Raw genomic sequence first — 24125 nt, forward strand, 5'->3', positions numbered from 1 at the left:
GCCAGTCACATTGCTGATAACTGTACAGCTCTGTTTTATTTTTGTTTTGTTTTTATTTGTTACTATTTCAATCGATTCTAACTATTTTTGTATATATGCTCTAAAACTTGTTTTATTTCATTAGTTTGTGTTTTTTGTATTGCTTAGTTAACTTTTTTTTTCCAGCAACTGCTATTTCCTACTTCTTTATAGCATGTCCTTTTCCATTCATTGCAGTCTGCGGCTGCCCATTAGAAAGCTATAAGTTAAACTGTGTACCTTTTCTTGTTTCTTTTTTCTGTTTGTATGTTTTGTTGCATTTACAGATATATGTGACTATATGGTGTTTATCTGAGAAAATATTAAATATTGGATTTACAACTTTAAGCAGAAATGGGACATACAGTCATTGCCGAAAGTTTCGGCACCCTTGAAATTGTGCCAGAAAATGAAATATTTCTCCCAGGAAATTATTGCAATTACACCTATTTTGTTATACACATGTTTATTTCCTTCGCGTGTATTGGAACAACACAAAAGAAAACAGAGAAAAAAGGCTACCGTATATACTCGAGTATAAGCCGACCCGAGTATAAGCCGACCCCCCTAATTTTGCCACAAAAAACTGGGAAAACTTATTGACTCGAGTATAAGCCTAGGGTGGGAAATGCTCCATAGATTATTCCCCATATGCTGCCCCCATAAGAAGCTCCATAGATTATTCCCCCTTATACTGCCCCCATAAGAAGCTCCATAGATTATTCCCCCATATACTACCCCCATTAGAAGCTCCATATTGTTCCCCCATATACTGCCCCCATTAGAAGCTCCATATTGTTCCCCCATATGCTGCCCCCATTAGAAGCTCCATATTGTTCCCCCATATACTGCCCCCATTAGAAGCTCCATATTGTTCCCCCATATACTGCCCCCATTAGAAGCTCCATATTGTTCCCCCATGTGCTGCCCCCATTAGAAGCTCCATATTGTTCCCCCATGTGCTGCCCCCATTAGAAGCTCCATATTGTTCCCCCATACACTGCCCCCATTAGAAGCTCCATATTGTTCCCCCATATACTGCCCCCATTAGAAGCTCCATATTGTTCCCCCATATACTGCCCCCATTAGAAGCTCCATATTGTTCCCCCATGTGCTGCCCCCATTAGAAGCTCCATATTGTTCGCCCATGTGCTGCCCCCATTAGAAGCTCCATATTGTTCCCCCATGTGCTGCCCCCATTAGAAGCTCCTTAAGATTATTCCCCCATGTGCTGCCGCTGCTGCTGCATGTAAAAATAAAAAAATGACATACTCACCTCTCTGTCGCTGGGTGTCAGATTCTCACCTGTCCTGCGTCCATGGCTGCTCCCCGCTATCTGCCACGTCATCGGTCAGTGACGTTCACACTGCAGGGGGCGCGGCGTGCACTAACCACGTCACCGCGCCCTCTGCTGTCTGAAGTCACTGACCGATGACAGACAGCAGCAAGCAGCCATGGACGCAGGACAGGTGAGTATCGCTATACTTACCCGTCCTGACGCTGTGTCTTGAGCCCCCAGCTTCTCCGCGCTCTCTCTTCCTGCCTTCAGCGGTCACATGGTGCCGCTCATTAATATGCGCATATTCATGAGTTTTAATGAGCGGCACACGTGACCGCTGAAGGCAGGAAGAGAGAGCACGGGGAGAAGCTGGGGGCTCAAGAGACAGCGTCAGGACGGGTAAGTATGACCTGACACCCCCGCCCCCCCTCCCCTTCTGACCCCCCGGTGTATATGACTCGAATATAAGCCGAGAGGGGGACTTTCAGCCCCAAAAAATGGGCTGAAATTCTCGGCTTATATTCGAGTATATACGGTAATTGGGCATAATTTCACACAAAACTACAAAAATGGGCTGGAAAAAATTGCTGGCACCATCAACTTAATATTTGGTTGCACACCTTAGAATAAATAACTGCAATCAATTGCTTCCTATAACCGTCAAAAAGCTTCTTACACATCTCAACTGGAATTTTGGACCACTCTTCTTTTACAAACTGCTCTAGGTGTTCAATGGGATTTAGATCCGGACTCATTGCTGCCGCTTCAGAACTCTCCAGCGGTCTGTTTCCATTTATTTCTGGGTGTTTCTTGAAGTTTGTTTGGGGTCATTCTCCTGCTGGAAGACCCATGACCTAGGGCGCAAACCCAGCCTTCTGACAGAGCACTACATTATGACCCCAAGTCCTTTGCTAATCTTCAGATTTCATGATGCCTTTCACACAATCAATTGCAGAGCTTAATAGACCCGGTCCAGTGGAGCGCAAAGAAGGGAGATTAAAGTATTAAAAAGTCTTCTTTTTAATCAATATCCACAACAAGTTTCGATAGATGGGTTCTGTCTTCCTCAGGTGGCAGTATATACTGAACCTACAGGGCAGCTTCAATTTTTTGGAACTTGAATGGGGCTGCTTATTCCCCATCTGGACTATCCTGCATTGCAAACTTTCATCAATTTTTCTCTGCCGTCCACGTCCAGGGAGATGAGCTACAGTGCCATAGGTGGTAAACATGTTGATTATGTTGCACACCATGGACAAAGTAACCTCAGGATTTCTAGAGATTGACTTGTAACCTTGCGATTGTAGATAATGTTCAACAATTTTGGTTCTCAAGTTCTCAGACAGTTCTCTTCTCCTTTTGTTCTCCATGCTTAGTGTGACACACACATTGTAAAGAATGAGTCAACTTCTCTTTTAATCTGGTTTCAGATGTGATTTTCATATTGCTCACACCTGTTACTTGCCACTGGTGAATTTGAACAAGCATCACGTGCTTGAAACAAAGTTGTTTACCCACAATTTTGAAAAGGTGGCAACAATTTTGTCCGACTCATTTTTGAAGTTTTGTGTGAAATTATGTCCGATTTGCCTTTTTTCTGTTTTTTTTTTTGTTCTGTTGTTCCAATACACACAAAAGAAATAAATATGTAAAACAAAACATCTGTAATTGCAAACATTTTCTAAGAGAGATACTTCATTTTCTGGAACAATTTCAAGGATGCCAACACTTTTGGCTATGACTGTATATATCTTAGATCCTCTGTACAGCCACTAACAGGATAGTATAATGGCCACCAACAAGCTAACAAAATACCCCAATTGCCTCCTAACATCTATAATAGAGAAAATAGTGATTGGACATTGTCACCTGTTTATGTAACTAGTGGTTATCTCTATCCATCTTTAGCAAATGAAACAACATAATGTTCAACCAAGCCAGAAAGGACAATTTAGTAGAAAAGTTGAAGAAGGTGGCTATCAGCCAAACTGCTCTTTTATGTCGGTGGCCATTTAGGTCTTTGCAGTTAGACTAGATTAAGGCTCTTTGGAAGTTTTTATTTGTCTTAAAAAAATATACATATGTATGGAAAGTGGATATTTCAAGAGGATCATTAACTTTATTAAAAATGTACAAGTATAAGTGATACTGGAAAAGTCAAGAGACCATATACAGTGATCCTCCAAGGGCCCTTTACATTTCGTTCTTTACACTGGTGTGCCTTTCTTATTTTAAGAGCATGGGAAAGATGAATACATTCCAGGAGATCAGGATGAAAGCTTTCCTTTATAAAACGTCATGTCTTATTTGTTTCCCTAAAATGTATATCTATAAAATCAAGAAACTCTAGACCTAATGCTAAACCGTGCATCACATGTGTGAATCCATCCGGCAGTGCCTTATTCGGACACCCCGGCAAAAATTGATTTGGATTGATATATTGCATGCAGGTTTATGTTATAGAGTTGTCCCTGAATCCATCCTCTAAGGCATAATTTCATGATCTAGAATCAAGGAGTATGCAAGGGGTATTAAAAAGGATCCGTCACAATGAGCATGCTGGCCTATCAGTAGGAGACGAGCAAATGGATAGGGTGAAACTACTGCTCAATCTGGACTAATATGTCTGTAGGGTGGGCACACTTCATGATTGACAGCCTTGTCTGTATGGCCGCTGATATAGCGGTAACTGTCAGACATTGAGTGATACTACCCCAGACTGATAAGGTAAAGGTGGTTATGCACTTCAGATAACTGTTGGCCTAAAATTCATCTCTCTCCCAACCTCCCTATACATATGAGAAGTATTTTTGGCTCTCATCAGGGAGAAAGATCTGCGGCTTATCTCCTTTATAAACGAAAAGATCGGCGATGAAATTCCATCTGCCCAATCCCTCTCTCACTTGACAGAGTCGGGAATCCCCCATACACATCAGATGGTTGGCTGGTTCGGCTGACTTTCATCTAATCTATATGAGGCCCATCAGGGTGACAAAATATTTTTATCAATAAATTATTACTTGTACTAAATAAAAAACAAACAAAATATATCCACCTGCTCAGTTCCTCCTGCCTGATAGCATGCTGCCTGCAAATGAAGCAATATGAAGTGACAGATGTTTTAATGCCTCAGCATAGACAGTGTGATGTAGGTCATCATCCTATAACTTTTAGATCTTTGGGCACGTGTGTTTAAGGCCTTTTATTTCAGCTAGTCAATGCTAACATTAATTCAAAAATTACTACTTATTTTACATTTTACTGATGCATCTAAATTTGCTTTGATTTTTTTTTACTTTATACATTTTAACCTGATTCATTTTAATGATGAGCATTTTTTTAAATTTGCTAGCAAATTTAAAGAACATTGATCTCTTAGGTTAAAAGGAATCTGTCAGACGGTTATTGCTATCTCATGTGAGAGCAGCGTAATGTAGGCAAAGAGAAACTAGATCCAACGATGTGTCACTTATGTTACTGGGTGCAGTCGTTCTAACACAATCCGAACGTTTAGATTTAGAATGAAGCAGAGCTAAGAAAGCTAACCCCTCCCACACCACAGCTAACCCCACCTACACCAGGCTCTCTGTGTACAAAGTCCATAAGAAAGTGATCTGCTTATCACAGGGGGGCATTGCTGATCTAGTCTAGTCAAGCAATGTTAATCTCTTAGTGATAAATCCTTCACAGTAAATAACAGCACACACTCTGACAAGTGACACATCCCTGAATTCTGTGTTTCAGCCTCTAGCTTCTGCTGTCTTCAGATTACATAGGAAAAACCTGCTGACAGATTCCCATTAAATATAACGAAAATACTTTAACAAAATGTTAACAAAAATTCATTGTTGCCTATAGCAAACAATCAGATTATTTATTTCCCTGTCTGAAAAAATGCGAGAATCTGATTGGATTCAATTTGCTTTTTTCCCATTCATCCCACTTGAAAAAAATACAAACTTCATGTGAATTTCTTAAGCTGGTCATAGAGATACATTTTCCTTGTAAAAGCTATCAAAATCACCAGTCTGATCTATATAGGAAATGGTTGATGATCTCTTTCCTGTACTTTCCCTTTGGGGAAAACTATCAACTGGTTAAGTCCTGTTGATGATCCCAACCAGAATTTGATCATTTAAAGACAACCTGCCACCAGTGTTTTTATCACTAAGCCATCATAATGTTGGAGTGCTTATGCATACCTTTTAGGCTGGTTTCACACTTGCGTTTTTTTGCGCTGTTTTTTAGCGCAAAAAAACGCATGCGTTTTTTCCCCATATCTTTTACATGGGTGCGCATAGATGTGCATACATATGCGTTTGCACGCGTTTGTATGCGCATGCATTTTTTGCAGTGTGCGCTCGGGCGCACAAAATGCATCCTGTTGCATTTTTTGTGCGTCCGAATTGCCCCCAAAAACGCATGCACACGCAATGCGGTTGTTTTTTTTTTTTACAGTAAAACACCCATTAAAGTCTATGGGTGCGCATACGTGCGCATTGTAATGCGCACGTATTTGCAAAAAAACATTTTTTAAAACGCACCAAAACCCGCAAAAAATGCACACAAGCACATGATGCGTTTTTTTCATGCGTTTGTGTGCGCAAAAAACGCACAGCAAAAAAACGCAAGTGTGAAAGTAGCCTTAGACATGCTCCTGTTGAAATTGACTGTTTACGATCGGGAAAAAATAAGACGATATAATGTGACATGTGTGTGTTTAAGTAGCTTACCGGGAGTCATCTGGGCAGGGCTGCTGTCTTTTATAGCCTCAGTGTCCTTGCTGTTATCACAACCATTTTCTCATTTGTTGACATGTTTGTAAAGTCAGCACTCGCTTTGCCCGTTGGCGTGTCAATCAAGGCTGACGAGCATGATCAGGACACCATGATGCCTCATCCCTCCAGCAGAGAACTCATTTATAACCTTTTTTTTTACGTCACTGTAAAATGGGTGATTCCAACAAGGACATATCTATCAAGATATTTACAAGCACTACAGCATGATGGTATTTGTTTAATGGTCAAAACTTTGGTGATAGGTTCCCTGTAAAAAGAATCAATCAATTTTCTAGTTTGAACTTGCAGCTAGAAGACAGTGGTGCTGTGTAGTAAGGGACATCTCTGATACAGAGCACCACCGCTTTCCAGCTTTATCAGCCGATATCCTTTGCTACAGAGCACCCCTGTCTTCTAGTGCCAACCAGAAATTTGTTTGATCACCTTGCAAAAAGTATGTTCATCATTTTTATTGCTCTATTGCATCTAAAATAAGAACATATAACTGTAGAAAATAGAGGAGAAAAATGATCTGATGAATAAAAAATGGAATATATTATTTAAAACCTTTTAAAAGACCAAAATAATTAACACTAGAACAATAAATCCAGATGCAAGCAGCCAGGTAAATCGTACCTATTTACATACATTACTAATTAGGCATTTTTATTCTCCGATCTTTGGCATTTGATTTAAATCATGATGTTTTATTATCTGAATTATCTTCTCGGATAGACATTGCTATGTTGATTACCAGTATTTGTTTTTACAATAGCACAGTTCATATATGTCATTTCTTGCATCTCAACATGGGCAGTGCTAATGTTTATATTATCTCTATCTGCGATCCATAGCCTCAATTTTATGCATTTAACAAGGTGTCTTTTTTTTTTTTCCTTTTTACTATCTCTACACATGATGAATTGCTGTTTTAGGCCATTTTTGTTTTTGATTGGTACTCAGTCTAATTTACGTATGTAAATAGGTATAATTAAGGCTGGTTTCACATTTGCGTTATAACAACGCTGCGCATTGCGTTGGTAAGCCCCGCCCCGATCCGGCTCCCTGCCCGCCCCATCCGGGATCACCGCCTACTTTCGCTTTTGCACGCATGCGATCGGCGCACCCTATCTTTAGCATAGGGTGCGCAGATCATGCGCTGCCAGTGTGAAAGTAGAGTGCTGCGCACTTTTGACGGTGCGCCGTGCGCGCCGAAGTGCAACATGCTGCATTTCGGCGCGCACGGCGCACCGTCAAAAGTGCGCAGCACGCTACTTTCACACTGGCAGCGCATGATCTGCGCACCCTATGCTAAAGATAGGGTGCGCCGATCGCATGCGTGCAAAAGCGAAAGTAAGCGGTGATCCCGGATGGGGCGGGCAGGGAGCCGGATCGGGGCGGGGCTTACCAACGCAATGCGCAGCGTTGTTATAACGCAAATGTGAAACCAGCCTTACTTGGTTGCTTACATACATACATACATACATACATCTGTTTTTCTTGTTTATAGATTTATTTATTTTGGACCTTTAATATGTAAGCAATAAAATGTGCCAGTTTTTATTATTTTGATTCTTTTTTTCTCCAGCTTTTTTGTGGTTATGTATGCTTATTAGTGATGGGCGAGTATACTCATTACTCGAGATTTCCCGAGCATGCTCGGGTGATCTCCGAGTATTTTGGCGCGCTTGGAGATTTAGTTTCTGTCCCCGCAACTGCATGATTTGCGGCTGCTAGACAGCCTGAATACATGTGGGTATAGCCTGTTTGTTAGGCAATCCCCACATGTATTCAGGCTGTCTAGCAGCCGCAAATCATGCAGCTACGTCAACAGAAACTAAGTCTCCAAGCACATCCAAATACTCGGAGATAACCCGAGCATTCTGGGGAAATCTCGAGTAATGAGTATACTCACTCATCACTAATGCTTATATGTTTTTTAGGGGTTCTTTTACCTCTTTGTTGGATGTACTGTGTGACTAATTATAAAGTAAGAACAGGATCAAATTTGCAAATATTCAAATATTTCAATGGGTTCTTGCAGCAGGGTGCCCAGAAATTCACATACAATACCGTAATATTGGATAGTATCACAGAGTTCACAACTTCATCAGCATCTCAGTATCTAAAATGTAATAAGTTAAAAAAAAATTTTAGGCTCATAAATGACCACCATTTACCCTCTAAACAGCATAAATTCTTCTAGGTACACTTGCACACCATTTAAGAAGGGACTTGGCAGGGAGGTTGTTCCAGACATCTTAGAAAACTAACCACAGAGCCCTGATCTCAACATCGAGTCTGTCTGGGGTTACATGAAGAGACAGGTGATTTTGCATAAACCTACACCCACAGGAGATCTGTGGTTAGTTCTCCATTATGTTTGGAACAAGCTTTCTATTGTAGCAATGATGAATTAGTACTAGTACTTCTCCAAATGAAAGTTATTACCGTATTTGTATTATACATGTTGTAATCAGGTTACAATGTATGTGGCATTTGCTTCAAGTTACCCTATTTTATAAAAAAAATTTTTGTATTTTCTACTTTTTTACATTGGCTGGTTATGCTTCTGTTTTCTATGGTGTATATTTGTTTTTTTTAAATTGAATTGTGAAAAAAATCAAACTGCTTTAGATGTATTTTCAGCCTCGAAGATGGGGGCACAAGGACAGTTGGATTCTCTGCCCTACTCTGTGGAAGCTGTAGACACTGTTGAAGATATTCAGAAAACTAAGACTGAAGAAAAGAGTAAGCAAGATACCATGGGACTAGGATCTTCAGAGAAGGATGAAAAGAAATCAGAGAAAGAAGATGAGAAATTTCCATCAGCACTACAGATCTCTAGTACTGACGTCATGTTTGCAGTGCCACACGTTTATTCATTTTCTGTAGAGCCTTGTACTCCAACATCTCCTGAAGCTGAACAACTTGACTTTAGCAGGGTTGAGGTTGAAAGCAAAGACAATCTTTCAACAAACCACTCAACCAGTGAGAATGAAAATATTTTCTCTAGTTTTCGGTCAAGTCACATTGAAACGTCTTTGCAACATTCTCCTTTGTTAGACCAGACTGTGCCAGAACCTATTGAAGAAGATGTTATAAATACAACTAAGCCAGATATTTTAGAGACAACCAAAGATAGAGCAAGTGATAGCTACCAGGGAGAGGCAGACACTATTAATGTTACAAGTGTTCGGAAACAAGAGGACGTCCCAAGTTCAGATGTATCTAACATTGTACTAGAGAAAGAATCTGATAAATATATTGAGGACAGGGGTGACGGTCATTCCAAGTCAGATGTGCTTGATCAATCAGACATTCCAGTAAAACAAGATGAGACAATTGCTAGCAAATCTAATGATAACGCAGAGCAGCTGAAAGACATTTCTAATAAAGAGTCCAGCATAAAAGATATAACCAGTAGTCAAGATGAGCTGATAAGCTCAACAGCTAAAGGTCACCTTGAAATGCATGATACAGAAAAAATGGATGTGCCACTGGTGAGTAGTTCAGACCCATTTGCACATGAGGAAAAGGAAATAGTTGTATCAGAGATACAAAGTGACAGCAGAGCTCTAGATGATCCAAAAATTAAACTGGATGAAGATAAGTCTGGAATGTCTACATATTTTGAAACATCTGCATTGAAAGAGCAAGCCTTAGGGAGTAATGTCCAACAGAGCAGTGATTATTATGAGCTGACCGATGTCAAAGAACCACCATATGAAGCCTGCTCAATACCACATATAGCCAAAGGTGATGATGAAGAAGTAGAAGAAGAAGAAGAAGAATTGGCCTCAATGCCTGATGAACAAATCAGTGCCACAGGTCAAGATGTTGGTTATAGCTCTCTTACAACTACAAAACTTCAGTCAACTATAGCATCAGGAGATCGTCTTTTTACAATTGATCCAAATATTTATTCTGACAAATCACAATTCCTTAGTAAAAATAAAGATGATCTAACCTTGAGCCGCAGTTTAGGACTTGGTGGTAGATCTGCCATTGAGCAGAGAAGTATGTCCATAAATCTCCCCATGTCTTGTCTTGACTCCATAGCACTAGGCTTCACTTATGCACGTGCCCACGATCTCTCCCCACTGGCTACTGATATTCTTTCTAACACAAGTGGAAGCTTGGATGAAGGAGATGAAGCTGATTTTCCAGCGACCACTCCTGCTTTAGAAAAAGCACCTTCATTCCCAGAAGAACAAGAACAAGAGGAAGAGGAGGAAGAGAAAGAGGAAACAGATAAAGACACAGGAAAAGAACGATTTGAGCTAGAGCCATTATGTGAATCCCAGTACCCAGCAAAAGAGTACTACAAAAATGGTACAATTATGGCACCTGACTTGCCTGAAATGTTAGATTTAACAGGCCCAAGGTCCAGATTAGATTCAGGTAGTACAGAGTCTGATGCTGCTAGAAGAAAATCTGCAAGTTCTGAAATCACTATAGATGAAAGTAATGTAATCCAACAAGCAACTGTGATTGAAGGTTCCAGCCTTCTTGTAAAGACAGATAGCCAGCAAGAAGAATTGGGCTACTGTGTTTTTAATAAATACACCGTCCCTCTGCCATCCCCTGTACAAGATAGTGAAAATATAAGTGGTGGCATGTCTACCCTTTATGAAAGTCTAGCTGTAGACCCATCCATTATTCAGGTAAAACTTGCTGCTGCAGAAAAGCTTGGAAAAGAAAGACAGGACTCTACCGGTGACACTGTTACTGTGGGATGGGAGTTGGAGTCTGAGAAAACGATTTGTGAGATTAAGCTTGGCAATATGGGTGAAAAGGTTGAGGAACAGATTGATTTAAAGGAAAGTCAAGTTACATTTGAGCAAAAAACGCAACTGGACAATGCTGAAGCTGTAATAGTAGAGAGAAAAGATTCATTCTCAAAGACATCAATTGAAAAGGATGTTGAAGTATATAGAGATGATAATATATCTGTTCATGCCTCAAAAGAAGAATCCACAGCTAAAGAGTCTGTAATTGATACATGCCCTATAACTGTGTCAGATCTGGAAGAAACAAAGTTGTCTACTGAGGAAACATTTAGTCACCAACAGGTGACCGAATCAAGCAAAGCTGAGCCACAGGCACAGAAGGATTCTGAGGCAGAAAATAAAACTCAAGAAACTAAGGAATCTTCTACTTTGGTGAAAGAAGAAGGTGAGGAGGAAGTTTCTCCCGTTAAAGAAGTCTCCAAGCTTTCTGAATTGGACTTGAAAGAGAAAGGTGCAAAACCCGACTTAGTGCATCAAGAAGCTGTTGACAAAGAAGAATCTTATGAATCCAGTGGAGAGCCAGAACAAGCCCCAGATTCATCTCAAGATGTAACCACCGCTGATGTACAGAAACCAGACAGCACTGAAGCCCCTACAAACATCACAAATGAGCCATCAGAAAATATTGTTACTTCAACACCTGAGACTGAGGAAGATGGCACAGAGAAAGTGCAAATTGAAAAATTGTCTGAATCTCAGGAAGAACAAACTGTTGAAGCAGTAATAACAAAAGATGAAATGGACCTTGAGGTCCAGGATGTAGGTGATGATCAAGAAGTGGTTGTAGATGATAAGGAGGACCTTGAGGTAGAAGTGATAGAGGAGTGCAACAAAGACATACCACTAGAAATACCAAAACAGTCTGGAGAAGAAGATAAAGAGCCATCTGCAGAATGTTTGGAGGAAGCAACAGCTATTAGTGAGTCAGTAGTCACAGTTGAAGAGGACTTTATTCAAGTAGTACAAACTGCTACAGATGAAAGTGAAAGTGTGTCTCACAATGTCCACTTTGCAGCATCCGAGCCTTCAGAAACAGAAGAAAGGCACATGACAGAAGAAGAGGAGGAAGAAGAAGAAGAAGAGGAACAAGTAATAGAAGAAGAGTCTCATGAAGAACCCAGAGAAGGTTCACCTTGTATGCTTGCCTCTCCAGAACAAGAAATTGAATACCAGACAGAAACTCAGGATGATTACAAAGATGAGACCACCATAGATGATTCAGTATTGGATACAGACAGCAACTGGGTGGACACACAAGGTGGGTAACAATTCAATAATACATTATTAAGTAATAAGTGGAACCCCTAGACCCTATAACACTATAGGCTATGAATAACTGCATCTTAGAACAAACTGTCACACTTACATTTTTTTAAACTGTGATGTTCCAAACTAAGTCAATTGGCATGATTTTCCGAATGCATTCAAAACATTGGCTGAGATTAAAAAAAACACAGAGCCACTCCTATACTTGGGCTGTGTCTGGTATTGCAGCCCAGCTCCATTCAAATTCCCATCTTATTATCCAAACTGAGCTTAGTGGACCAATTCAAAGCCACACTTGCCCTTTCTATAAAAGAAGCAGTTCCAGGAAATCTTCCCAGAACTGTTTTACATTTGGATGTGATTTTCTTGTTGACATTAATGAAAATAATGCATCAGATATGGCCTCCTTTCGTTTGAGAAAATGCAAAGCTTTAAGAAAGTGTGACTTTCGGAAGAATAATGCGAATGAGATTTTTTTTCAAATCCTGTGTAGTCACATCAGGATGCAAAAAAAACACAGTAAAAAAAAACCTGCTGCAAAACTTAAAGTATAAATTAAGGATACTATACTTGCCTATTTCAATGATAGAGAATCCAGACATACCATATGTCTTGATTACTATCTGCCAGAGAAGCAGCTTTTCCTGCTGAACCTCCTTCCGTGAAAATATTCTGTCTTCATTGCTCATAAAGCTACAATGAATTGGGCACAACAGCTACCAACAATGCAATGATTTTACCAGTTAACGGCTGTCGGCAATCAGAGACGACAACCGTATAATTACTACTTCATTAAGGAGAGGGGCGTATTGGGTTACCCAGCAGACATATCCACTGCTTCTATTTCTACAAAATAATTTGTACTTTGTTATTTACATTCCAGTGAATCACTAAATTCAAATGAAGAATCTTTAGATAGCTAAAAAGGAAAAGGAAAATGTATATCACAACATATAAGAATGCTCGCTAATTTTGATGTAGCTGTTAGTTAGGGTTGTGTACCACTGGGTTAAGGCTTTATTAGTGCAGTTTTTGAGCCAAAGACAGGAATGGATTCCAAGAGTGGGAAATATAAAGTTTGGACTTATAATTCTCCTTTCTCCTTGATAAACGTATGGCTTTGGCTCAAAATGCATAACAATTGAAAAGTAATATGCGTTTTCAATATACCTTATATTTTTGACCCACTGCTAGTCTCCTGCATCCCCAATCATTTGTTGATATGTCCATCATAGTGACAAAACATCCCCACTGCAGACAATGATTGGCATATGCCGTCATTTCATGTTTTGTCACCATGGCATGTTATCACACAGCATCTGAAACAATGAGTGGTGGGATATGCAAGAAATGTGGCAGGCAATCAGAAAAAAATCAGTAAGTGTATTGAAAAGTTTATTACTTTTTTTAATTATTAGAAAAAACATTTAATTAAATTCACAGAAAAAACTTTTAAAGGGAACCTGTCACCATGAAACGGTCGCCCAGTCTGCAGGCACCATATTATAGAGCAGGAGGAGCTGAGTAGATGGATATATAGTTTTGTGAGAAAACATTCAATATAAATCGTGTTTTAATCATCTATACCTCTGCTCCTTTAGGGGTTTTGTCCACTGGGCGGTCCTATCAGTGACTGACCGCTTACTTTGTATGAGTGTTTATATAGAGATAGCTGTTAGTAACTGATAAGACCACCCACTGGACCCAAAATCCCAAAAAAAACAGATATTTAAATGATTAAAAACAGGCTATACTGAATCTTTTCTCATAAAACTATATATCTATCTGCTCAGCTCCTTCTGCTCCATCACATGATGCCTGTAGCTTGGATGGAGTTTTCGTGGTGATAGGTTCCGTTTAAGAAAACTATAGATAGACCTGTAAATGTTGGAAAAACTGCAGATAGCTGATGCCTCCGAGGACATACTCCGCTCTGTTAGACCAGCTGTAGACTGATGCTGTTACTTTTCTTGGACTTATTTTGTATATGAAATCTTCTGCTGCTGTCCTAACTCTTCTCATGTGCGCAGATGAGGACAGGAGCCTTATGACTGAAGCAATAGAACCCATTCCTAAGGAAGAGAAGGTTGAGCGAGAAATTCAGAAGGTTCCTGTTGAAAGACACAGGAAAGACAAGCCTTTCAAGACTGGCCGAGGTCGCATTTCAACACCTGAACGGAAAATAAGTAAAAGGGATCTTAGCGCAACCTCCAGAGATGAAGCGAGACGGAAAAAAGGTCCATCACTTACTCATCTTTTGCATCCAAGTACAGCTTGGTGACTCTGCCAGGGGACCTAACTGTTTAACACCATGCAATCTAATGATAACTAGCTATGTGTTAACTACCCTGACTATGTGCTTCTTTCTTTTCTTCCCATCTTCTCTGTCTATAGCAGTCCTAAAGAAAGCAGAAATTGGTAAAAAATCAGACGCTCAGCCCCACTCTCCCTCCAGGAAAGTAATTTTAAAACCTGCGGTCAAGCAGTCTAGACCGGCCCATCAGGTCTGCGTGAGGAGGAAGCCGGCAGGTGACTGCTTTGTTCCCTTTTTTTTTGCAAATGTGGCTGGCAAACATTGTTTTGGATGGTTTCATGTTTTGTGACTTGCAGATTTCATCCCTGCAGACTTTCTTATCTTTTGGGTTTTTTTTCAGTTTTATTTCTATTCCATTGATGAAATGTCAGTATTCCATAATAATGAAAGTCCATGTCAGAGGCTTGCAGACATTTTATTTTATGTTGCTTCTTTTTATTTTCCTATTCTATTCGTTTATTTATGGATTCTTGTTCATTTCTTTGCAGAACTCATGATCACATTCGCTTGCAAGAGCCATAAGCGTGCATTGGTTGTATCTTGGCATAGTGACTTAGTGCTTTCTTAGAAGTTTGTATATCCATGTCTCTGTTCTGGTGGAAACTTCATGATCGATTGCAACCATGGTACACATTTCCATTGATTTGCCTCCGTCTCATACATTAACTACATCAAGTCTATTTTACATTACTGTACAGATCAGTGTATTGAAACTGTTGGCTTCTGCAGCTTAAACATCTTGTAAATGCATGCCTATGTTCATTTTTTCCTACTTCCAGATTAAAGCTAGCAAAACATTGAAAATATGAAGTTTCGTTAAGGGCTTGTAGATCATATCCCAGTAAAGGATCAATATAATTAGGTAGCAAAGCTAATCATTCAGTAGTGCCTTGCAACAACAAAAAATGACCGCCGAGGAAGAAGGCTTTGCCCAATATTCTGGGCACGCTCAGGTCAAGGAGATGGGAGTGATCAGCCAATGTTTGCTCTCTTCCTAAGTGTGTGTGTATGTAGAATTGTGCGAGTCTCTCGCAAGTGAGTATGTGCTCTTTAGTATCTTGGCAGCAGTCATATCTCCTGTATTAATAATTTTGGATGACATTATACATTTTCATAAATACTGTATATCCCTATTTCCAGATCAAGATTACATTTTTAAAACCTTTTTTTGTACATCTAAAAGTTTATGAAAGTGAAAAAACATCTATTATTCACATAAACATCCATATATGATTTTTTTTGGATGTTGACTTGGGGAGCAATGTGACTTGGTGACTATTCGTTACCTATGAACATTTTGGAGTTCAGTCAGGAAAGCAGTTAAGTAGAAGATAAAATCACTGATAAGATATTGGCGTTTCATTATTTATAAAGCTTCCCTCTCATATGTTCAGTTATTAAGGTATCAGTAGTTTTTCTTTTCCTGACTAGTGAGCAATACACATTTTTCTTGGTATTAGGCTGAGTGCAGACGGAGTTTTTAGCCCTGCGGATTTCTTCCATTTTTCATGCGGTTTTCTTGCGGTTTTCCATTGCGGTTTTCCCCCTGCAGATTTGGTGAGAGGGGAGATGGAAAACCGCACAAAAGAAGTAACATGCTGCAGATTTTGTACCGCGGGAAAACCGCGCGGAAAAATCCGCAGCGTCTGCACAGTGTTTTTTTTTTTTCCATTGATTTTAAGGCTACTGTACATCACAATGCGGATATGCAACGTTTCTGCGCGGTAAAATCCGCTGCGGAACCGCTGCAAATCTGCATCGTGTGCACACAGCCTTAGTCATTACACTTTTCCAATGCAGCCGTACATGTTGAATTACACTGGGAGAGTGATGGTCGATGCGATAACGCTCTCATTTTGATATATATTTCGCAAAGCAGTTTTTGTGTTGGCCATACAAGCCAAATACAGTAAATCATTAGCCGAAAATTTCATTGTCTGCTCCTTTTTCACAAACGACATGGTGTCATCAATTGGCTAAAATTAAATTCGTTGATAAATTTCACGTAATGAACCTTTGCTTTAGATAAACATGAAGCTATTTTTTTTATCACTTTTAGGGTAGATTCGCAAGACAGTTTTCTCTCCATCTGAGAAAAATGGTCCGATTATTCTGATCAGATTTTGATCTGAGTGGCATGAGTTTTATCTTGGACGTGAACAGAAAAAATGTTTCTCCACCTTCTCCATTCTGTCAGTCTGTGAAAATCGTATTGCACTCAGATGTCGTCCGTGTGCAGTCCGATGCTTTTGATGGACCCATAAACTTGCATTGCAGATTTTGGTCCGACACCCCGATCACAATTGAACATGTCTCCAATTTTTTCCTCAGACCACTCGGTCAGAGGAAAAATCGGACATGCGTTTAGTCCCATAGAATATCATGGGTGCAAGTGCTATCCATGAAAATCATGCGTACAGTGGCATGTAAAAGTTTGAGCACCCCAGATTAAAATGACTGTTCTTGTGAAGAGTTGAGGAAGTTGAAGATTATATGGTAAAGATGACACATTTGCTTTGTATTTTGGGCAAAAAAATATATATTTTCATCTTTTAAATTTTAAAAATTCAAATGGGCCCATGCAAAATTTGGGCACTCTGCAATGTTGGACCTAGGAGCACACACTTTTGCAAGTATCACAGCTTGTTAATGCTTTTTCTAACCAGGTAAGAGTCTTTCAATTCTTGTTTCAGGGATTTTCATCCATTCTTCCTTGAAAAATTCTGAGATTTCTGGATCATCTTGCATGCTCTGCTATTTTGAGGTCTAGCCACAGCTTTTCAATGATGTTCAGTTCAGGGCACTGTAAGAGCTATTGTAAAACCTTCAGCTTGCGCCTTTTGAGGTCGTCTATTGTGAATTTTGACGTGTTTAGGATCATTATCCATTTGTAGAAGCCATACTCTTTTTTTAACTTCAGCTTTTTTACAGCTGATGTTATGTTTGCATCAAGAATCTGTAGAATTTTCATTAATCCATTTTTCCCTCTACCCATGAAATGTTTTCTGTGCCATTGGCTGCAACACAACCTCAAAGCATGATTGCCCATGCTTAATGGTTGGCGAGATGTTCTTTTCCTGAAATTTTGTGCCCTTTTTTTTCCACACATACCTTTGATTATTGTAGCCAAAGAGTTCTATTTTAGCCTCATCGGTCCACAGGACTTGTTTCCGAAATGCATCAGTGTTATGATTGGGTCACCCAGGAGGAGAGCAAGACCAAGCTAAGCCACAGAAAACCAGAGAGGTTGGTAACTAAGCGGATTGCAGACCCCTGATCCTATCCACACAACTAGCAGTAGCCGTGGAGCGTACCTACGATGATCCTAGATACCTCGACACAGCCGGAGAGCTAAATAAGCCTAAACCAAGAAAGGTGAAATCTAAACTGCCCCAGAGCAGACCCCAAAGGAATAGATAGCCCCCAAACATATATTGTCGGTGAGACAAGATGAAAGCACAAACGCAGGTAGGAAAATAGACTGAGCAAACGATGGGGCCCACACTAACGAGACAGGAAAGGAAAGACACTGTCTGCAATCATGCAAAAAACCCTGCAAAAAAATGTCCAACACATCTGATAGAAAAATACTGAAGTCGCACGACTTCGCCCACTATATCAGCACTCTGGTATATTCTGAAAGCAGAGCAAAAAAGAGGCCAATCTAATAAGGAACAAAAACAAACTGGCACAAGCAGTAACATATGGATGAAGATTCAGCACAGCCCCAGCCGAAGCTGGCTGAACACAAAACTGAAATAGACAAAACCAGATCAAAAGCGAGCGAAAGCAAAAGAGCACTTAGCTGAGTATGCAGGGACTGAGCTGGAAACTAAGACCTCAGGAGGCAGGAAAAAATGACCAGCAGGGATAGAGGGAGTCGTCTGTCTTAAATGCAGTCAGAAACTCCAGATCTCCAATCGTCCTCATCATTATCAGGTGGCAAGCCTCTGTTAATCAGATCAGCTCCATTACCTCCAGTCACCACCAGAGGGAGCCCAGAAAGAGAACTCGCGACCCCTCTGTCAATACAACCAGCTCCACTACCTTCACTAGTAACCAGAGGTAGGCCAGAAAGCCAATTCATAACACATCAGGCTTGTTTAGATGTTCTTTTGCATACTTCTGATATTGAATTTTATACTGAGGATTCAGGACAGGTTTTCTTCTGATGTCTCTTGCATGGAGTCCATACTTGTGCAGCTGTCTCTGAGCAGTAGAACAATGTACCACAACTCTAGAGTCTGCTAAATCTTTCTGAAGGTCTTTTGCAGTTAAGCTGAGGTTCTGATTTTCTTCTCTTGCAATCTTATGAGCAGTTCTCACTGAAATTTTGCTTGTTCTTCCAGACCTTATCTTGACCTCCACTGTTCCTGTTAATTGCCATTTCCTAATTACATTTCGAACTGAGGAAAGGGCAACTTGAAAACACTTTCCAATCTTCTTATAGCCTTCTCCTACTTTGTGAACCTTCACTATTTTCATTTTCAGAGGCTGCTTCGAAGGAACCATGGTTCTGTATTTGGGCACAAGGATAGATGAGGCTGGGTTTTTATAAAGCTTGGGAATTTGCCTTTCCTAATGATGATAGTGAACAAGCCATAACCCTAACAGGCTAGTTAAGATCTGAAACCTTGGTCAAAGTTATCTGAGCACCAAAATCTCCAAGGGTGCCCAAAGTTTTGCATTGTTCCATGTTCCTTTTTGTAATTTTTAAAATGTAAAAAATGACAACATATACAGATTTTTTTTTAGTAAAGTACAAAGGAAATTTGTCATCGCTAACTGTAGTCCTTTTACAGATCATTTCATTGTCAACTTGCTTAACTGTTCACAATAGCAGTAATTTTGACCGGGGGTGCCCAAACTTTTACATGCCACTGTAGCACTCGTCTGAGACAATCAGGTGTGTGCATGAGCTCTTAGTATTTAGTACACGTGTTCACTTCACGTTACTGTTTGAAAAACACTTAAGATATGCAGATATTCTAAGTATTAGCTGGTAAGGTTGACGAGCCGCCTGAACACACAATCTACCATGTGGCTATAGTAACATTGTGTATTTGCCGGAGCTAGCAGCTGCGCTTGCGGAGTTAACACTGGGTGAGAAGACACTCTTGACTAGTCTTGGTTATCAGGTCACCAAACATCATTGTGACATGGAAGGTTGACTGCTTCCAGTAACCACAATAGTTACAGGCAGATGTGAGCCCAGCTTGTAACTCAGATCTGAAGAGAAGGTTGGTTTCTATCAACATTTTAGTGAATAATAAGCAGTAGTAGTATCAGATTCAATAATGATTAAAGCATACTATTCAAATCAAGACGTGATTATTCTCACCGGTGAGTGTCCAAAAAGTGTTAAAAAAAAACAAGACCTTTATTTGAAACTTGAGTTATCCAAACCTGCATTCTGCACCTTCCTACAGGAAACACATGTCTAAACTAGCTAAACTGTTAGGCTGGGTTCACATTGCGCTAATGGCAATGCGCTGATGGCATCTGTTACAAAGCGGCGCTAACGCTATGTAACGGATGTGTTAGCGCAGCCATAGACTGCCATTATGTAACGCATTGCTAACGCATGCCATAATCGGCATGCGTTCGTGATGTGCCGTCATTCTGTGACGGACCCTTGGACACGGGCTGCTGCGTTCGGGGGTCCATCACCGCTAGCACAGACAGGGAAGCTGCGCTAGCATGATCGCTAAACGCGATCACAAAATGACAGTAGCGTTAATGCAGTCCGTTAATGCTATGCGTTGAACGGACTGCATTAACGCAATGTGAACCTGGAATTATCCCAAGCGATTTGTGTGCATGGTCCTGTGATTTCCAATTCCCATTACAGAATTATAGCTCTATAGAATATTAAACGTATCCTAAGTAAACTTTGTCACACATTAGACACCATATTCATACACTATACTAAAATGAGTAGTGAAAAGTGCAACTGTAGATAGCGATCTACCCATGATCGAAATGGTTAAAGCGATCTACTCCTGGTGGTTCCTTAATATTTAAATATGTCGCTTATAACTATTAAGTTTTTCTTTTCCTTCTTGTCTTTGCTGATATCTACAGGGGGTGATTCCCAACAAATTCCTAGTGGCATTCGGCAGTCCAGAGACAGAATTACTGTGAGTAAAAGAGTTATTTTTTCTCTGTACTTTTAAGTGACATTATTAGTCAGTATTTAACATTATTAGCATGGGATAAATGTAATATATGTTGTGTCACTCTAAAATAACAATGACATTGTCCTGAGTCTTCCAAAAACATATTAATGTACTATTTCCTATCTAGGGTTATTCTCTGACCCACTGAGTTCTTATATTTTTCAGCTTTAGAATGCTTGTACAGTATTGAGCATTAATTATCCATCATCTCCACCATGAAGAGGTTTTCTGGGAATAGAAAAGAAAAATAAAACTAAATCCTTAAATTTAGCAAATCACTCTTGTCTTGTCTAAGGACAGAAACCTGTCTTGGGATAGTAATAGGAGAAGTGCTTGTGGGCTAATAGAAAATAAATTACAGTATTTCTTCATGCCAAACTTCTCTTAACCAAAAAAGAATAGCATAATGACAGATCTGCTTTCCATAAGAGAATGCATGTGTATTCTGATAGACTACCTTCATCTTCACTGTTTTTTTTTTTCTTCAAGGATGGAATGTCCAAGAGCCCAGAGAAGCGTTCCTCTCTGCCTAGACCTTCCTCAATCCATCCAACCAGGAAAATTATCCCTATAGATAAAGAAGAAAACTCATTGTCCACCAGCACATCCTCTGTGAGGCGCACCACAAGTATGTCCGTCAGAGTTTGTATTTAAAAGAAGATTTTACTGAACTAATAATTTAGTCTAAATGTTATTAGCAAGTTCCGAGATGCAAATTGTTGTCTGAAATCAAATGGTCATAGTGGGGGAACCTGTATCTTACCATGCCATGGCTTCGTATTTAGGATTACACACTCTTTGAAAATATAATTTCAAAAAGTACATGTATACCAATGCACTAAATATTTGTATTCATATTATTTATCATATGGTCTATTTATATCTAATCAACTAGAAAATGTTAAAAATATTCATATAAGCATTGCTAACAATCAACCTAGGTTAAAAAGAGCTCTTGTTAATAGTAACAAATCCAGATTTATGTGAATTCCCTAATAATTACACTGCTCAACAAATGAAGGGCAGACTTAAGTCACACATATGATCTAGATGAACAAAGAAACTCAAGTTGAAAATTTTTGCTGATATAAGTTTGTAATCAGCTGAGAGCAAAATAATGAATCAACAGTCAATGGAAACCAATATCATCAACTAATTGAGGACTGGATTCCAGATCAGCCCAAAAATCAATATACCATATTGAAATCACAGGCAAATCCAACTTGCTTGAACTTCAGTAGTGTGTCTGGCCCCCATCTGCCTGTATGCACTACCAACATCGCCTGGGCATCACACTGTTGAGACTTCGGATGGTGTCCTGGGGAATCTTCTCCCAGACCTGGATCAGGGCAATTTGTATTGCTACTTAGCATCTGATATATCTGATGCACTAATATATAATGTCTCAGAGGTTCTTTATTGGATTTAGGTCTAGAGAATATAAGGGGCCAGTCAATGGCATCAAGGTCTTTGTCATCCAGAAACTGCCCACACACACTGGCCATATGAGGCCAAACATTGTCCTGCACCAGTAGAAACCCAGGATCTAATGCTCCAGTGTAAGGTCTGACAATGGCTCTAAGGATTTCATCCCAGTACTTAACAGCAGTTAGAGTAATATTGGCTATCATGTGAAGGGTTATGTAAAACTGACCCACCAACAAAACAGAACTTGCTCTGAAAAGAATGGTATTCCAGACCTGATTTTTTTTTGTTCTCTAGCGCATGCTGTGCTGAGCTGTGAGCACAGGTCCCACTATAGGACGTCGGGCCCTTATCCCCCCATATCATAGTCTGTTTCTTTCAATTTGGTCAGAAACATTCACAACAGTATCCTGCTGAAGGCCATTTTTTACTGTTCTGGCAGGTCTTTTCCTGTTCCATTTCGCGCAAGAGAGCAGATATTGGTCCTGCTACTGAGCTAATATCCTTCTTTGGCCCTTAATATATTTTGTACATCTGCCTTTTGACAGCCAGTGTCCTAATACCTGCCTCATGCTGTTAATATTATGCTAGGAGACACAACAAACAATTTTATGATGTCACATAATGTTGTGCCATCCTGGTTTAGCTGGGTTGCTTGTGCAACCTGAATGGACTGCAGGTAAAACCTCATGCTAAAATGTACTCAGAAATAGATAAGAGGTTTTAGAAAAAATGTTTGGCTCACAAGAAAAAACAAAAACCTTAAAATCACCTTTTATTTAAATTTGTTAAAGATCAACACAGCAAACAAACTATTAACGCCTTTCCAGGCTACCAAGTGGCCAAAATATGATAATTAGCCATGCAACGTAAGCACCCTGTTATGCCCTATAACTCCCTATTGGAACCCCTACCTGTCTGTGGAGGTTGGCACCCTAACTTGTACGCAATATGACGCCCCCACTCAACGATGACTGCCCCTAGGATGTCCTAAGAATCCCTTATCCTTAGGAGAAAACCAAATACAGATAAGCCCTGGTGATTAAAAATCACTAGACCAGGGTAATAACATACCGATGTGAAACCATCCAAATAGAATGAGGAGGGTCCACAATTAGTGACAAAGAAAATCAAAGGATAGGGAGGGTGGGAGTTGAGTGGGTGAAAGGTGGGTATATATATAACTAGGAGCTATCAAAGAACACTACACAATAGGGTCCATTAGGACATCCTAGGGGCAGCCGTCATTGAGCGGGGGTGCCATATTGCGTACAAGTTAGGGTGCCAACCTCCACAGACAGGTAGGGGTTCCAATAGGGAGTTATAGGGCATAACAGGGTGCTTATGTTGTATGGTTAGTTATCATATTTTGACCACTTGGTGGCCTGGAAAGTTAATAGATAGTTTGTTTGCGGTGTTAATTTTTAACAAACTTAAATAAAAGATGATTTTAAGGTTTTTGTTTTTTCTTATGCGCCAAAAACACCTCATGCTACCAATAGTGGCAAGGACTCGAGCAAAATTCAAAACAATCAGGAAGGATAAGGAAAAAGTAATTGTCTATGGCTATCACCTGTAAACATTTCCCTTTTTTGGAGTTGCATCTTCGGTGCAGCTTTTTCACTTTTATTTGCACTATAACAGATTAAATTGATTCACAATTACTTATGCATCCTAAATGGACAGGTTGGTATGCTTGAAGTTTAATTGACTTTAGATTATACCATGGTGATCAAATGTTCCCTTAGTTTTGAAACACGTATTTCGACAATATATTAATAATAATTTTTCATTTTTCTTTTTGTACCATTTTGTCTTAATCTAAACAAAAAACACAGAAACACACAATATATTCCAGGAACCACCAATTAGATGTACACAATTACAAATTTTATTAGAGTCCAAACAACATCACAAGAAGTTTTAAAACATTTAAAAACAAGTGACACATACCCTATGCTGGGGTGAAACCCCCTGGACATGGAGACCTGATGCATACAATCTGTTAAGCCCCTTTCTTACATAGTAAGTTCACTAGCAAGATTGCTGAAACGTCACCGATTTTGTGACGCA

At 39.8% G+C, this 24125-nt stretch overlaps 1 protein-coding gene across 15 annotated transcripts in view; it reads left to right on the forward strand.

Moving 5' to 3' along the window:
* The window catches only part of MAP2 (microtubule associated protein 2), a 344963-nt gene that overhangs the window by 291470 nt on the left and 29368 nt on the right, over nt 1–24125 (forward strand). For 12 of the 15 annotated variants that reach the window (XM_073551582.1, XM_073551594.1, XM_073551580.1 and 9 more), the window contains 5 exons: nt 8713–12126; nt 14165–14371; nt 14529–14663; nt 20533–20588; nt 21117–21255. In XM_073551582.1, the coding sequence (XP_073407683.1) occupies nt 8713–12126; nt 14165–14371; nt 14529–14663; nt 20533–20588; nt 21117–21255 (3951 nt within the window). The remainder of the gene's footprint in view (nt 1–8712; nt 12127–14164; nt 14372–14528; nt 14664–20532; nt 20589–21116; nt 21256–24125) is intronic. The other 3 variants (XM_073551588.1, XM_073551591.1, XM_073551593.1) reach the window with 2 other exon arrangements.

The sequence above is a fragment of the Dendrobates tinctorius genome, unplaced genomic scaffold (assembly GCF_039654945.1).
Source record: "Dendrobates tinctorius isolate UK_male_01 unplaced genomic scaffold, ASM3965494v1 ptg000177l, whole genome shotgun sequence".
Taxonomy (NCBI): domain Eukaryota; kingdom Metazoa; phylum Chordata; class Amphibia; order Anura; family Dendrobatidae; genus Dendrobates; species Dendrobates tinctorius.